Here is an 18,306-nt window from a genome sequence, read left to right on the forward strand (position 1 = left end):
TTCCGTGATGCCATTAAAGAAGTCGAACGATTTGATGATCGGCGGATGAAGCTCACCATTATATCAGCTGATCGCACTATTCACTTCTTCACCGCGTATGCACCACAGACAGGTTGACCTGATGCCGAGAAAGATGCCTTCTGGCAACTTCTCGATGAAAAGACTTGTCACGTGCCTGCTGACGATTACATAATCATTGCCGGCGACCTGAATGGTCATGTGGGTGAAAAGGCAGACGGTAACAGGTGGCATGGAGGAAGGGGGTTCGGAACGCGCAATGAAGGTGGCGAGCGTATAATCGATTTTGCGGAGACTCATGACCTTGTACTTATGAATACATGGTTCATCAAACGAATGTCTTATCTTCCCCCATTTTATTGTGGGAACAATAAAACGCAAATCGACTATATTCTCATAAGACGCCAACATTTTACCACTGTCACTGATTGCAAAGTCGTTCCCTATGAGACCATCGCACCTCAACATCGGCCTTTGATTGCCGTACTGCGAATTAAGCCACCGATAAAACAGCGTGAGGAACGTACTGGCCCGCGGCGCATTAAATGGTGGCGATTTGGTGAGAAGAAAGAAGAAACGGTCTCACTCATACGATTGCCAACCATTACGAATGTGGAAGAATCATGGAACCAAATGAAAGACACGATCCACAAAGCGGCCTTTGCAACCCTCGGGGTCACCAAGCCGGGTAAGCGGTACATTAACCGAGATACTTGGCTTTGGAATGATGATGTTGAAATGAAGGTGCGTGAAAAGAAACGCCTGTACCAGAAATTTCTCGACGATAAAACACCTGCTAATTGGCAAATTTATAAGAATACCAACCGGGAAGCAAAGAAAGCGGTCGCTGTCACCCGAGCGAACCATTTCAAAAATCTTTACGATAAACTGGACACTCGGGATGGCGAGAGAGATCTGTATCGACTTGGTAAAAGACGTGATGAACGCATACAAGATATCGAACACTTCTGTTGTGTTAATGACAAGAACGGTACTTTGCTTACCAACCGTCGAACCGCAACGGATAGATGGCGAGAATACTTCGAGCAGATTTCAACTGAAGAATTTGCTCATCCTCCACTTCCACAATCATAGCCGACATTTGGAGCAGTTCCACCAGTCAGCGCAACAGAAGTCGAGGAGGCAATAAAACAAATGAAATCGGGGAAAGCAACAGGACCTGACGGCATCGCATCTGCGCTCTGGAAAGCGAAGAGCTGGGACCCAACACTGTGGCTCAGTGAATTCTTTAAACGGGTTATCCAGGAAGGAAGAACACCATCTGACTGGCAAGAAAGTCCCACTGTTCCAATATGGAAAAAGAAAGGTAGTCCAGCAGAATGTTCAAATTACCGTCCGATCCGGTTACTTTCTCATACCATGAAGATTTTTGAACCCATTCTTGACAACCGTATTCGCGAAATCGTTGAAATAACTGTGAATCAAGCCGGATTTGTCAAGAACTGCGGAACTACTGACGCAATACACGCTACGCGGTTACTCATGGAGAAACACCGTGAGAAGCATCGCCCTCTTTATATTGCATTTCTGGATCTAGAGATAGCGTTTGACCGTGTACCACACGAACTCATCTGGTATGCTTTACGACAACACTTCGTGCCAGAAGAACTCGTGCGCTGGGTTCAATTGCTCTACCACGATCCGAAAAGTAAAGTTCGAAGTATGGCGGGTGTATCAAAACCGCTTCGTGTCTCTGTTGGAGTTCATCAAGGAAGTGCCCTCTCACCACTCCTCTTTGTCCTTGTTATGGACACCGTCACACGGGATATCCAACGTCCAGCGCCCTACACACTGCTTTATGTAGATGATGTTTTCCTAGCATCTGATAGCAAAAATGATCTCGAGCAACTTGTTCAAAAATGGAGTGATCGCCTCATGCAACACGGTCTCAGATTGAATTTAAACAAAACTGAATTTTTGACGACCGATCCCCATGAAACAGGCACAATCACTGTAAGCGGCAGTGATCTGCCCAGATCTGAGCGATTTAAATACCTCGGGTCAACGCTATCAGCCAATGGAGAGCTGCGTTATGAAATTGCTTCACGCATTAACGCAACCTGGATGAAGTGGCGTTCCACAACTGGTGTCCTTTGTGATCGACGTATCAACGAACGTTTCAAATCTAAAATTTACCGCAATGTCGTCCGTCCAGTCGCTCTCTATGGTTCTGAGTGTTGGCCGACCATAAAAGACAATGAACGGCGTCTTGCGGTAATGGAGACGAAGATGCTACGTTGGACTAGTGGCGTCACACGTTTAGATCACATCCGAAATGAGGATATCCGCGATCATTATGGGGTTGCATCGATCGTGGAAAAGTTGCGAGAGAGGCGTCTTCGATGGTATGGTCACGCAATTCGTGCAAACGAGAATTCACTAGCCAAGATTGATCTGAACATCGAAGTCGGTGGTAAACGACCAAAAGGCAGACCTAAGCAACGGTGGCTTGATACGCTGGATGGGGATTTGAAAGCCTCGAGATTGCACCCAGATCAGGCATTCGATAGAGCCAAATGGCGAAGCCGATCACGACGAGCCGACCCCGCTTGTGAACGGGACAAAGGCTGAGAAAAAGAAGATTTATGACCGCTAAGATGCTTATCGTTTCTAACCGTATTAGAAATGGAATCAGTCTACTATTACCCTATTACTCGTTTGGTGATGACCGACATTCACATTATAAATTTCCATGTAGGCCCTCAAGGACTACTCGCTGTCACACGCTAAAGATATTGCCTTCGCAATGATTTAATTGTTGACCGCCATCGTTTTTCAACCTCATAGATTTTTTATGGGGCTACTTACTTTTGATTAGGGTGTTGGAAAATTGATATTAATGAAAGTGAGTTGATCTATAGAAATTTCACTCCATTCATTAGAGTATTCGAAGACTAGCACAATAAAGATCATATCAAATAAAAATTCATATTAAAATGAATTTATGTCATAATTATTTTATGTTTATTAAATTTTTAGGTACAGGGTGTAAGGTGGCAGGATTTCTTACTGTGTTTGCCAGTCATCTCTCCGTTTTCACATTGACGATAATAACACTCGAGCGCTGGTTTGCTATTACAAATGCCATTTATTTGAACAAGCGAATTAAAATGAAGCAGGCAATGTACATAATGATAGGAGGGTGGATATATGCATCATTCATGTCTTCATTTCCATTGTTCGGAATTAGCAATTATTCGTCTACGAGGTAATTGTTCAATGAATGATCTATTTCAAAAACTTTTCAGGAATTATCATTTCGACCTATTCACAACAATAATGAAAGGGATAAGAGAATACTTCGTAAAATATAATTGCTTGGTTGCGATGAAAGGTTGTTTATGTCTGGAGCCTGTTATTAATAAAATATTGGTGCTTATCCTCATCTTGGGTATGAGCAATGAGGATATATATAATATAAATAAATAGTTAAGTCCCGCAAACAGTTGAAAGTTTAAAAACAAGTGATGTAATACATTTTTTCCGTTTATAGGTCATCCATATTACGGACTGCTTTGCGAAATCAAGTACAATTAACGCTGTTTAGCGCTATTTTAATGCTAGAACTACAAGGACTTAGTCGTTATTTGAGGGAAAAGGGAGTAGAATCCGACAGGTTCTGAATGTTACAGGCAAATTTTGCAGTTCGCATACATATGTTTAGAGAGTTGCCTGAGATTTTGTATTGACAAAAATGGGATTGGGATGGTCAAAAGGCCACCTTAAGTAGCGGGAGGGGACCAAAAGGGGAGAGCCATCCCAAAAACCTAAAAAGATGGCGATATTGACCGTGAAGGTTCGCCCGCAAATATTGAAGCTCCGTCGACCGTACTTGCATGCGTCTGCGCTAGCCTAGCCTAGTCCTTTGAGCAATTCGATCCCTCAGGTTTCATTACATAAAAATTGACGTGTCCTACCCTATGCGTGGGTCCGCACTGGATCCTGAAAAATTAAACAAACACGGCCCCCCGCGGGGGGACCCAAGTGCCGTGATCAGGGTGATCCACGACAGATAACTTCTTCGATTGATGTTCCTTCTGCCATCATAAAGGCGTGCAATCTTAGAGGTTTCCACCCTGCCTTGCCATCCGCAGGAAATTCTTTTGGAACATGCCTGTTTTTAGTGGGAATTATTTGGGCGGAAAAAAGAGGATTAGGGAAAGAGGAAGTCCTAAAGTCAAAAATAGATTTAGTTCATTTCATACCCCACATGACTATATTTGGTAAAAAAAAAAAATTTACCCCCTTTGCGTGTGCAGGCTTCCCTTAAATTCAACGTAGAAACACCACCTTTCCACCAAATTTGATGTCAATCGCAATAACCGTTTCCGAGAAAAATGCGTGTGGCAGACAGACAGACAGTACGTCATCAAATTGTAAAATAGACCCAAAATTAAATATTCAATCGTCCTTAGTTATGTGCCGAGTGGGAAATTTGAGGAACGAAACCCCTATAAACAATTTTCAATTTCCTTATGTCGAAAGATAACGACTGCACCCTTCTTCTTTTTCTTCAGCCTTTGTCCCGTTCACAAGCGGGGTCGGCTCGTCGTGATCGGCTTCGCCATTTGGCTCTATCGAATGCCTGATCTGGGTGCAATCTCGAGGTTTTCAAATCCCCATCCAGCGTATCAAGCCACCGTTGCTTAGGTCTGCCTTTTGGTCGTTTTCCATCGACTTCGATGTTCAGACCAATCTTTGCAAGTGAATTCTCGTTTGCACGAATTGCGTGACCATACCATCGAAGACGCCTCTCTCGCAACTTTTCCACGATCGGTGCAACCCCATAACGATCGCGGATATCCTCATTTCGGATGTGATCTAAACGTGTGACGCCACTAGTCCAACGTAGCATCTTCGTCTCCATTACCGCGAGACGCCGTTCATTGTCTTTTATGGTCGGCCAACACTCAGAACCATAGAGAGCGACTGGACGGACAACATTGCGGTAAATTTTAGATTTGAGACGTTCGTTGATACGTCGATCACAAAGGACACCAGTTGTGGAACGCCACTTCATCCAGGTTGCGTTAATGCGTGAAGCAATTTCATAACGCAGCTCTCCATTGGCTGATAGCGTTGACCCGAGGTATTTAAATCGCTCAGATCTGGGCAGATCACTGCCGCTGACAGTGATTGTGCCTGTTTCATGGGGATCGGTCGTCAAAAATTCGGTTTTGTTTAAATTCAATCTGAGACCGTGTTGCATGAGGCGATCATTCCATTTTTGAACAAGTTGCTCGAGATCATTTTTGCTATCAGATGCTAGGAAAACATCATCTGCATAAAGCAGTGTGTAGGGCGCTGGACGTTGGATATCCCGTGTGACGGTGTCCATAACAAGGACAAAGAGGAGTGGTGAGAGGGCACTTCCTTGATGAACTCCAACAGAGACACGAAGCGGTTTTGATACACCCGCCATACTTTGAACTTTACTTTTCGGATCGTGGTAGAGCAATTGAACCCAGCGCACGAGTTCTTCTGGCACGAAGTGTTGTCGTAAAGCATACCAGATGAGTTCGTGTGGTACACGGTCAAACGCTTTCTCCAGATCCAGAAAGGCAATGTAAAGAGGGCGATGCTTCTCACGGTGTTTCTCCATGAGTAACCGCGCAGCGTGTATTGCGTCAGTAGTTCCGCAGTTCTTGACAAATCCGGCTTGATTCACGGTTATTTCAACGATTTCGCGAATACGGTTGTCAAGAATGCGTTCAAAAATCTTCATGGTATGGGAAAGTAACCGGATCGGACGGTAATTTGAACATTCTGCTGGACTACCTTTCTTTTTCCATATTGGAACAGTGGTACTTTCTTGCCAGTCAGATGGTGTTCTTCCTTCCTGAATAACCCGGTTAAAGAATTCACTCAGCCACGGTGTTGGGTCCCAGCTCTTTGCTTTCCAGAGCTCAGATGCGATGTCGTCAGGTCCTGTTGCTTTCCCCGATTTCATTTGTTTTATTGCCTCCTCGACTTCAGTTGCGCTGACTGGTGGAACTGCTCCAAATGTCGGCAATGATTGTGGAAGTGGAGGATGAGCAAATTCTTCAGTTGAAATCTGCTCGAAGTATTCTCGCCATCTATCCGTCGCGGCTCGACGATCAGTAAGCAAAGTACCGTTCTTGTCATTAACACAACAGAAGTGTTCGATATCCTGTGTGCGTTCATCACGGCTTTTAGCAAGTCGATACAGATCTCTCTCGCCATCCCGAGTGTCCAGTTTATCGTAAAGATTTTTGAAATGGTTCGCTCGGGTGACAGCGACCGCTTTCTTTGCTTCCCGGTTGGCATTCTTATAAATTTGCCAATTAGCAGGCGTTTTATCGTCGAGAAATTTGTGGTAGAGGCGTTTCTTTTCACGGACCTTCATTTCAACATCATCATTCCAAAGCCAAGTATCTCGGTTGATGTACCGCTTACCCGGCTTGGTTACCCCGAGGGTTGCAGAGGCCGCTTTGTGGATCGTGTCTTTCATTTGGTTCCATGATTCTTCCACATTCGTAATGGTTGGCAATCGTATGAGTGAGACCGTTTCTTCGTTCTTCTCACCAAATCGCCACCATTTAATGCGCGGCGGGCCAGTGCGTTCCTCACGCCGTTTTATCGGTTTTATAATTCGCAGGACAGCAATCAACGGCCGATGTTGAGGTGCGATGGTCTCATAGGGAACGACTTTGCAATCAGTGACAGTGGTAAAATGTTGACGTCTTATAAGAATATAGTCCATTTGCGTTTTATTGTTCCCACTATAAAATGTGGGAAGATGAGACAATCGTTTGATGAACCATGTATTCATAAGTACAAGGTCATGGGTGTCCGCAAAATCGATTATACGCTCGCCACCTTCGTTGCGCGTTCCGAACCCCTTTCCCCCATGGCACCTGTTACCGTCTGCCTTTTCACCCACATGACCATTAAGGTCGCCGGCAATGATTATGTAATCGTCAGCAGGCACGTGACAAGTCTTTTCATCGAGAAGTTGCCAGAAGGCATCTTTCTCAGCATCAGGTCGGCCTGTCTGTGGTGCATACGCGGTGAAGAAGTGAATAGTGCGATCAGCTGATATAATGGTGAGCTTCATCAGCCGATCATCAAATCGTTCGACTTCTTTAATGGCATCACGGAAACCCTCTGAGATGGCAATGCCAACACCATATTGAGTGTGTGGGTTACCAAAATAGAGAAGTTTGTAGCCATTTTTACCGCGTACGCGTTCAATGTCGCAGCTTTTGGAACCAGACCATCGGGTTTCTTGCAGAGCGCAGATGTCAATGCACCTTTTCCGAAGGGCTCTTGCGAGTTCCTCGGTCTTTCCAGTTAGGGTACCAACATTTAGCGTGCAGACACGTATGTGTTTTGTTCGTTGTGTGCGGACTAACTTGCTTACGTCCTGACGCCGTCCATGCGTCAAGAAACCTTGCCCATTTCTCGACAGGACCGGGGCCCGTCCTGCCGCGTCGACTGAGGTGGCCTGTGACTTAGTCCGATCATCATGTTTGTAACGACATTCTATGCATTTTCTTGGTCGACCTGTCGCGGGGCCTGTCACCAAGAGAGATCGGGTAGGATTTAGCATAGTAGAATACCTCCAACTATACTCTATTTATCTCTTTCCCTCCTCTTTTACCTGGGCTTGGGACCAGCATACTATGTTAATAGCATGGCGGAGTTAGATAACGACTGCACCCGTTAAAGTAAAATATTTTTTCTGTTGTTTAAAACCAACACCTGAATCAATTCACTGTTTAAGTTTTATAAATTTATGTCATTCGCTGTAATCTATTATTACTACTTCTTTAAACATTACCAAATTGAACATCTGAAGTCGGATTCGCCACTCATCCGTAACCAATTAAATTAAATTCCTCAACTTCATTTAAGTTCTTACGTATACTTCTGTTAACGATTCTCGCATCTCAAAACTTCAATCTTTCCCACAAAATGCAACTTTTCTCGAAAATCACTCGCTGTTCCTATGGACACAAGTGAAAATCGCTTCAATACTTCTTTTAACTAGTCCCCCATCACGTACTTCAGCAAAAACGCCACCCCTAAGTACATTTCCTTCATTCTTTTCGGTATTTTCGACTCCTCAAGGTGATTATTAATAATTATTCTTACAATAATTAGCAACGCTTTTTATAGACTCCATTTCACCCGAAATACAAAACCGAGTCTCTTCCCTCAGAGACAAAAAACGATCGTCCTTGTCCAGCTGATCAGCTGCCCATTCAATCGGCCGGTCCCGACCTAGAAGTTCCTTCTAGAAAATTTAGTGGAGATCTTGCTGTTATTAGCAGCAATGTGGTTGTTTAGAATGGTCCGTTTGGTGTAGATTTAGTACACGTGAAGCATCTTATATAAATTTTTATGTATATGAGTATCATATTGAAGAAGATACCCTTTCCCGCCTTAAACATACAAATATGGGATTTCTACAACCATTGAGCAATCAAGTATTCTTACATAAAGAATCCACAAGACCTTTCATATATGAAGCATCGAATTTTCAGTTTCTATTTGCTTTCTTCGGTGCTCTGCATATATTGAGGAATGTATTAATACAACAGTTGGAGTGAAAAGTTCGTAGGCTTACAAAGAAAAGAAATTGTTTTATTAAAATTTAATTTTGGTGTTCACTAGTGATTATAGCGGTGATACAATTTGTCGATACCATTTTTTGTTGTACGATTTGTCTTTAGCTTCCAAATAGGCCTCAGTATTTCTTCATCGGTGCTAAATTTCTCTCCAGCTAGCATCTTCTTGAGGGCTGAGAACGGGAGAAAGTCGCTGGGGGCCAAATCTGGAGAATACGGTGGAAGTCCTAGAAATTCGAGGCCAAATTTATAGAATTTGCTAATGATATTAATGATTACCGGTGGTCAATAGACCATCCAGAGTGCCCGGAGAGGGGAGAACTATCGCAGAAACGTAAAAAGATGGAGAAATGGACCGTGAAAGTCCGCCCGCAAATATTGAAGTTCCATCGAAGCGCTTTGTTGACACGCACTTGCACGTCTCTGTGCCAGCCAGGTTCGGGAATGTGGGGGTGGGGTCCTTTGAGCATTGCGATCCCTCACATGTCATATATGGGTAAGCAAAGGATCCTGAAAAATAAACCAAACGAGGGGATTTGCTCGAGTCTAACGAAATAAGCAATACGCGAGCTAAACCTGAAAATGAAATAAGAAAAGGACATACAACTCCAGACGCGAGTGCTGCGATGGAAAGGTAGGATCCATGATGAATCATATCCTCGATCAATGTTCCTCCTGCCTCAGATGCATTGTGAGGCGTGTCCTTGGATGTTCCCAACCTGCCTTGACATGCTCAGACCATGATGGTGGGGGGTGTCTCTTTTGTAAAGAGAGTCCTGCGGGGTTAAGGACGAGGAGAGGAGAAGGGAATGTTCGAATTGAATAGAGAATTAATTAAAATTGATGCTAAAACCAATAAATAATAATGGAATCATGCAATTCAACATTGTTCGGAGCAGTCGTTCAGGGAGCGAAGCCGATCAACCCGTAAACGTTAGAATGCTATCAGCGGCAGCTGGAGCCCTACCGATCGATGCAGATGTTGAGTTAGAGGTGTTCGGAAATTAATGATACAGTGAATACCAGATGTAGATGACTTAATCGACCTCCTCAACAGGTTTCGACTTTACGAGAATGTTGGTCACCACCAGAGCTCCAACTTGTGAAGAATCTGACGGCGATTGACCACACAACACTCTGGATTCCTTCGGCACAGCGACCCCAATGTCGCCGATGTCGAAAGAATGATACCACTCACGGAGAAAAAGGGAGCATCCTCTAGGCGTAAATGAATACATTTAAGAATTAAAGGAAAATTGAATTATCCTACAGTTAAATCAGAGGGCAACAAATACCTTTTCTTATCTAACTCACCAATTTTCGCTTCCAGAAACTTTTCTACGACAACTGACACCTTGTCCGGACACCTCCCTCTAATTCGTCACCTTCCGCACGTCTTTTCGCAAGGGTACTCTTGCTTATAGTGGATTCTCACTTTTCCTCATATATATTGACACTGTTTTAAAATAGGCTTAAGGGGGTTCGTATACATGCAAAAAAGGATGTACATTTTTTCATCGAATAAAACTATGTGAAGTATTAAATGAAATGTCTTAATTGGTAATTTCCGAAACAGGGCTTAATTCATAATTTTGGCATCAATTGTGAAGGGGGAGTGGGGATAGAAATCAGTCACTTATTCCAAGAGCTCATTTTCAGAAATTACAGTCGGAAAATCTGAAAAAAAAGTAATCGTGGTGCCAATATACGACATCAGGGCTATTTATTTTCGATCCAGATATCTGTTTGATGAAAGTTAATAATAGCATATTACTATATTTTTTGGACTACTGCAAACATTCTCAAAGTTTTTCTGAGGTCTGTGGCTGCTAAGTAGTGCGAGTAGATTTCGCCCTTGACAGCCGCGGCCGCGATACAGACTGCACTCGCCAAAGGACTGCCAAGAGCAGAGCCCTGCCTGGCCAATCCGTCAGTTCGCCCACTCCCCTTTATGTTCCCATGACTGGTAACCTAGAGGAGGGTGACCTTGAAGTACCGCCCAGAGGATGACATCGCTACAACAGGTACAAGGCTTTAATGGCCGCTTGGCTATCGATCAGAATGGCTATGCTACGCTTAGGATCATGTCCCAACTATCGATAGGATTCCAATATCGTCAGCACTTCCGCTTGGAATACACTGCCGAAATCTGGAAAACCATACGACTCGAATACACTGAGTGTATTCGAGAAAACCCCCACACCAACTCCACAGACCGTCTTTCATCCGTGGGTGATACTATGTCATAGCCTTGCAACACGCGGCCGGTCTTCCACTCTGCTCTGGTTGGAAAATTTACAGCAAAGTTTCTCGTAAAGTTCAGCTTGCGTGTGGCATAGTCCGTGGGGAAAGACCAGATTTTCCGAGTCTTCCACCATACAATAGAGCCTTAGAACTACACCTGGGTACATCCAGAGAACCATCCTTGACCGGAGACCTCAGTTCTATTCAAAGGTTGCAGGCATAGACGGCTAAACAGGCCTTCTTAACCCGCAGTTCTATGTTCAATCTCCAAATTAGCATTAGATCCACGATTACACTTACATACTTTACATTGGAGGAAAGAACCCATCTTTGTTCATTTAGCCGCTGTTGGTGGAATTCAGGTAGTCTAGTCTTGGTGGTGAATGCCATCAGTTCCGTTTTGGTTGGGTTTATGTCATGTCCATATCTTACGGCCGATAGGCACACTTTCCGCAATGGTCCTTAAATGATGTCACTCATAATGGAGGGAAACATCCCTGACATTAATATCACCAAGTCGTCGGCATACGCCACCACTTTCACCCCGCTATTCTCCAATATTCTCAAAATTTTGTCGATCACTATTAACCAGAGCAGCGGAGAGATGGCGTCACTTTGGAGCGTATCTCTGTTCACAGTTCTGGTAAAGTGGTTGCCTCCTAGATTGAACTAGATTATCCTGGTTCTTAGCATGGATACCCCTCCAATGCATTACTAGCCAAAGCTTCCTTGATGGTGTTGGTACTAACGTTGTTTAATTCTCCCTGTATATTCAAGAAGACAGCCAGCTTGTATTGCAGTGATCGCTCAACCGTGCCAGTTACCTCGTGGAGAGTGGTTTCTAGGCTTTGAGGTAGGCACGCTGGGGTTTAAAGAAAGGCGTTTTCACCATAATCGCCCTTAAATAGATGTCCAGGATGCGCTCTGGGGTTATCAACAGGTGAGGCTGATTGGTTGAAACTCCATCGCGGATTCATGACCACGTCTGCCCGCTTTCGGTATGAAAACCAGTGGTGTGCGTCTCCAAGACTGTGGTACGTATCCCAAAGAGATACAGATACAACCCGTTCCTGCTGGTTTGCACGCCTGGGACGACTGCATACTCTCCAAGCGTAGCTCTAGCTCATAGTCCTCCTCGCTGACCGGAAAGCGCGTTTGAACCCGCAGCTCCGAGGTTTCACCAGAGCATTTCGTCCAGGAGCCTTCCGACTTTTTAAAAAAGGATGGGCTCCTATGTTCTTTGGACGGAATCTCACTGGGCCTTGAGAATTTTCTGGTGCTTTCAATGGCTTGACAATAGTCCAACCAAGACCGTCTCTTATCAATCTAGATATCTGACTTATACTTCTCCAGGTAGCCCTTGTATGGTTGCCAATATTTATGCCTGTAACAGATATTGAAGATCTCCCTTGTCAGCTTCCTGAGGCGAGATCTATACTGAAAAGTATCCAACTGTGATCTGAAAAGGATTTTTGGTTAGACACTCTCCAATTTCTCATCCTAAGAATCCCATTGCTGGTTAGTAGGGTAGTATTGAGGACCTCCTGCCAACTGTCACAGTCCTCCGAGCTGGGAAAGTGAAAGGTGGGTGTACCGTCCCTGTTCCATACGGATAGGTTTCTATTAATAATAAAATCAATTAATGATCCACCTCTTTCGTTGTATGCCTTGCATTGCGCTAGAACGCAGGTCCGGACACAGAAAAGCGTGAAGACTCTTCCTCGCGAGGATACATGATCTAGGTCTGTTCTGATCAGCATCTCCTGTGCTGTGGAATAAATTATACCGTTTGCTTTGGAGTTCTTTGATTGCTTGGTCGCTTCCGATCCAGGGTTCCTGTACTAGTGCGATTTCGATGTCTTCCTCCAGGGGGAAGTCAATCAGATTAGCAAATGCGCACTTTGAGTTCTGCAGATTTATCTACGTTACTCTCAGCATGATCTGTTTGTGTGGAGGGTTGGTAGGCCTTGTCGAATCGTCGATCCTTATCTCCTCTATAAGGCCTCTCTCCTCTTGCGGCGTCGATTAGACGTCGCCCTGTTGAACAGAGCGGAACACTTCCGCCTTTGCACGGATTCCGATTTGCACGTTATAGTCTACTTTTTCCAGTGCCTCCAGGCATTCTCCGTTTATATGGAGCAGAACAAGTTGGTTGTTCATCTGGAGTTCCTCCTCCTTGATAACTACCTAGTTGTCTATGGGAAGCGTTGGGCTTTGAAGGAATGAAGTTATAATATAGTTATAGTAAGTAAATTGCTGCTTAGCTTTCTTCAGAGGTTCTTTAGCGTCCGAGGTCTTGTCAACTCTACTCTGCTTGTGTTTTTGTTCCACTCCGGCTTGAGATCAATTGCGTTTGAGATCGCTGGGCTTCAGCGTCGTCTAGCAGGTATTTGCTGTTATATTCCTCAAAAGTCACCTCGTGAACAGTGCCTTAGTTTTTGCAATTTTGCTGAGAATATACATGATCTTCTGGTGCTAGCTCTTGAGCAGGATTCCAGTGGGCCTTCGCTTCTTATCTGGTTTCCGGTCACTGACATTCTTGCCGGTTTCTGCTTTTGAGGGGAGGACTGTGTCTGGTACTCGCTACACCCAACTTGACGGCAGTGGACTCCAATCTGGAAACCACTAGTCCGTCTGTCGCCTCGATCCGGGAGGTCCCTACAATTGGTTTCAGCACAGCTGGTACCAATTATACTGTTCTTATGTCTCCTAGCTGGATGGTAACAGCTTGTCTTCCGAAGATGCGTCTGGCATCACCACTTGTTCTTCTCTTGTCGATTTTTTATTTTTATTAATTGAGTACATGTCTGTGATATTTGATATATCACAAGCCTGCACTACTTAATATGAATTCCAAAGACACGTTAAAATGTACACTTTTCACAATGATTCATGCCTCAGAATCACTGGCCACTAATCTCCCCGTCCAAAGTGAAATTGTCCATGTCATCAACTCCCCGGTCTATATCTTTCGCTGTCCATGGATCAGCCGGTTCTGGTGCGGCTAATTTTCGTTCCCAGCACACGCCATTGAACTTAGAAGTTCATGCGGCTCAGCGTCAAGGGCAACACACACTATTTGTGTGGAAATATGCGGCAGGTCATTCCCCTCAACCACGACCAAACGCTTGCTTGCACTCAATACCACCTTTTTCTGCGATTTCATGTAATAATCACTACTGATGATTTTGCTCTTCTCAAGATAGTCGGTGATTATTATACCATGCGCACCCCAAGATACTGATGCCATAACTTTGACTGCGGATTGTTGTGTCTTTTCACGATTCGGAGCCGGCATACCACATGCAGTCCACTCAGATCACGATCGTTTTGATTTTGGTGTGAAATGATGGAGCCATATTTCGTCCATTGCCACATATCGATGCCTAAATTCGGATTTTTATAGAGGAAGAGCTTCAAACACTGCTCAGAATCGTCAACTCGTCATTTTTAGTCGATTGTGAGCTTGCGCTTGGTATTTTTACAGCCTCAACTATCTCGATCAACTTCACTTTGCGATGATCCAAAATTATTATATGGACTTTTTTATGTTTTCTTCTGTAAAAGTCCCTTTGTGGCGAATTTAGAAAATCACTTCTCAACGGTTGATTTTCCTGGTACAAAATCCAAATAATGTTTATCAAGCCAAGCCTTGGCTCCAACAGTATTTTCCTTTGCCAAAAAGCAATGCTCTATTAACACACGAAATTTCTTTTTATCCATTTTCTTCAAACTAATAAAAGTTACTTGATTCAAAATGCTCTATACCACAAACTAATAGTCCGACAGTTGTCAAATCTGCACGCGTATCTTTTGAAGGTTAGGGTTAACTAAAAATGATAGGGATTTAATGCTAGTAGCGCCATCTGTGTGTCACTCTACGAACTTTTCAGTCCAACTGTTACGCTAATATAGGCTCCAGAATGGGAAGCCGTTATCAAATATGATAGAGAATTTATTGAATATTACAGAATCCTACAAGACTATATTCCAATAATTATTTATTTTATCTAAATCCTTTTTCTATTCTTTTCCAGCATTTGTTTGCCAATGGAAGCGCGAGACTCCTTCGACGTTATCTACTTAGTTGCAATTTTGGCTATAAATGGCGCTGCTTTTTTCGTAATCGCTATATGCTATGCGCAAATTTATTTTTCTTTGGGCAAGGAAACACGCAGAGGAAGTCGCCATACAGGAGAAATGACGGTGGCTAAGAAAATGGCATTACTTGTAAGAGCAACCGTTCAGCATAAATAATTGTTTTCTATTAAAATTGTTTATTTTTCAGGTATTTACAAATTTTTCTTGTTGGGCGCCAATAGGATTCTTTGGATTAACTGCACTGGCCGGTTATCCGCTCATTAATGTAACCAAATCGAAAATCTTGTTGGTTTTCTTCTATCCTTTGAATTCCTGCGCAGATCCTTATCTGTATGCAATTCTTACCACACAATACAGACGGGACCTGTACATTTTACTTTCTAAGTAAGTACCATTCAGGTTTATTATATATAAGAATTTTTTTAGGTAGCTAATAAGAACTTTCAGCCCTTTTCTTCTTCTTCTTCTTTTTCCTCAGCCTTTGTCCCGTTTACAAGTGGGGTCGGCTAGTCATGATCGGTTTCGCCATTTCCAGGCCGGGCTTTCAAATCCCCATCCAGTGCATTAAGCCACCGTTGTGCTGTGGGGTAGAAGCTATAGTTTCTGAGCACTCACGCCGTGGTGGCCCATTGTACTCTTCACCCCCATCTATCGGAATATCCTGGATTCGCTAACGTATCGCAGGATTTCCGTTATTGGATGTGATGCTACCCATCGTAACTGGAGAAAATCGTAACCGAAGATCTGACGCCTGATGCGTCCATAGGTTGCTCCAGAACCCTGATCTGTTTTTGAGCCATCGGAGTAGAAGACTTCCCGCCATGCACTCTTCTGAGACTTCCCAGTTCTCTTTACGTTTCGGGGTAACTTCATATCTTCTACCAAACAAATGTATGGGGAGACGAAAATGGGAGGGAATTGTTGGAACTGGATTCAGTACTCCTAGTAACTCTTCCAATGCTCTGTGCCCCCTCCATTCGTTGCTGCCCCATAGAACCAATCAGATTAGTTTATGAGCTGCTCTTATTGCAGTGCTTTGAATAAATATATCCAGGAGCTGTAAATTGATTGATACGTTTAGAGATGCGCAGGATGTGCTCTTGGCACCGGTGATACCCAGTTCTTTGTTGTGCGGCTAGTTTATGGTGAAAACCTTTTTGTCTCACCTTCACCCACCACACTACGGATGCATAAACGAACATCTGCCTAATGATAGCAACGTATATCCACATTACCACATGAGATCTAAGTCCCCATGCCGAGGCAAAGGTCCGTCTGCACAGCCCATAAGCTGTGAGAGCTGGTTTTATCTAGAGTGACTCCCAGATATTTAACTTCTTCGGAGAGTTGAAAGGTAGTAGCCTTCATCTCTGGAAGGCAAAGTCCGTCCAGTTTTCTCGTTTCTTTAAATAATACCATTGTGGTTTTATTTGGATTAACTGGAAGACCATGCTTAAGGCACCAACTGACTATCAAATCAAAGGCACGTTGCATATTTCTACACACCGTTCCAAGATCCCGATCAACAACAAACATATCCACGTTATCGACATAAGTTTAGCGTGTATTGCCAAATTTTGCAGTTCGTATACTAGTGAGTCGATCAGCATACTCCACAGAAGTGGCGACAGCATACCTCCTTTGAGGCAGCCTTTCGTTGCTTCTGCTGTTGGAAACGATCAACACCCACTTCAGCATACAGCAATCTCTGCGTTAGCATAGCATGGATCCATTTAATTAAAGCATCATCAACACCATGCGCTCTGGCGGCATTCCAAGGTTCTTGAAAAGACGCACAGTCAAACGCCCCTTAAATATCGATAAACAACCCCATCGCGTACTCACCCTTCAGAGTTGCATCCTCTATCTTTTTAACCAAAGAATGAAGAGCAAGCTTACATGACTTTCCACGCTGGTAAGTATGTTGAAGTTGATTAAGTGGGTGCGAGCTTAGTGCGTTCCCACGAATGTGACGCTCAACCAGTTTCTCCAAACCTTTCAGCAAGAATGAAGTCAAAGCTGATCTGCCTGAAGTTCTTTGGATTAAAATAGTCATCTTTCCCACATAGCCCAGAACAAGACTTGCTAGGAAAATATTTCTAAGCAATTGCTCTAAGTGCTCCATACCTTGCTTTAGCATTGCTGGATAGATGCCATCCATGCCACGTGCTTTGAAATGTTCAAAGGACAGTACGGCTGCTTTCACCTTTTCATGGGTAATAACCGCTTTCGCAGTGTTCCAGTCCCCCTTGCAGCACCTGTGTGTTGAAGGGGTTGCAAGAATCGTTAACTCTCTCCTACCACTTCTCCCATCATGAAACCAGCTGAAGTGATGAAATCAAGTAGCTTCTCTCGTCTTGGATTGCATTTGCTATTGCCCAAGAAATATCTTCAGTATTCGCACCGTAACCTATTAAGATTTCGAGATCACTTGATTCTGCATACGCTACCAAATCCCTTACTTCTTGCGTCGGTGGAGGATACAAAGAATTATAGGGTAAATAAGGGAATGCGACTATGATGCTTCTCCTCTCGCCATTAACCTGATATTGTACGATGACCGTAGCTAAGTCCTGGGAGCAGAATTGCCTCAGCCTGGTTGCCTCTGACCGTCTAGACATCAGGACACAAGCTCTCGGTCTTATGCATATTTCATCGTAGAAGATCCTAGCCTCCTTTACTGCTCCAATGAAGCAGATTTCTTTAAATCGAACCCATGGTCCTTGCCTCCAGAAAAATTTAGGAGCAGTTCTGCAGCTTTGTCATCCTCGCTGCCAATAGATAGGAAGAGGCTTTGGCATGTTGCAGGTTAATTTGACCATCCTTTAACCATTCTTTAACTGTTAGAAAAACATATGCCGCGGTCCGCTTGTGACGGGGTTTCACGCCCACCGTACCGCTGGGGACTCGATCCCCTCGTGTTTGATTTTTCCGAGACAACCCGCACTTGGAGGTGCAGCAATTCCCATGTCCTCAACCATGAAAAGTCTCATCTCATCCCGCAGAGTATTTATCTGTTTGACACTTAGGACCTTGACTGGTTTGCGGTGTCCGGTTTGCACAGATCCGATCACTCGAACTGACATCAAGACAGTTCCGTTCATGTCTATCGCTTCCCTTCTTCCGACTGCTCCTTAAATGTTGTAGGAGAAGTTACTACCAGGTAGGATTCATTCTGTAGTCCCTTCATCAGTGCGAACCCCCATACGAGGATTCCGCCACTGTATACACTATCCCCTGCGCGCAGCACCATTGGGCGAGAGCGCACCAAAAATGCTACAATTTGTCGAAGGCCATCATTGTTCTTCGCTTTCAAAATGAGAATGAT

At 44.0% G+C, this 18,306-nt stretch overlaps 1 protein-coding gene across 3 annotated transcripts in view; it reads left to right on the forward strand.

Moving 5' to 3' along the window:
* Window positions 1-18,306, forward strand: part of LOC119660184 (thyrotropin receptor) — a 172,721-nt gene that overhangs the window by 150,638 nt on the left and 3,777 nt on the right. For 2 of the 3 annotated variants that reach the window (XM_038068595.1, XM_038068596.1), the window contains exons 16-18: window positions 3,019-3,247; window positions 14,915-15,107; window positions 15,166-15,362. In XM_038068595.1, the coding sequence (XP_037924523.1) occupies window positions 3,019-3,247; window positions 14,915-15,107; window positions 15,166-15,362 (619 nt within the window). Of the gene's footprint in view, window positions 1-3,018; window positions 3,248-14,914; window positions 15,108-15,165; window positions 15,363-18,306 lie in introns of those variants that run through there. The other variant, XM_038068597.1, reaches the window with a different exon arrangement.

This window comes from Hermetia illucens, chromosome 6, assembly GCF_905115235.1.
Source record: "Hermetia illucens chromosome 6, iHerIll2.2.curated.20191125, whole genome shotgun sequence".
In the NCBI taxonomy this organism is placed as follows: Eukaryota; Metazoa; Arthropoda; class Insecta; order Diptera; family Stratiomyidae; genus Hermetia; species Hermetia illucens.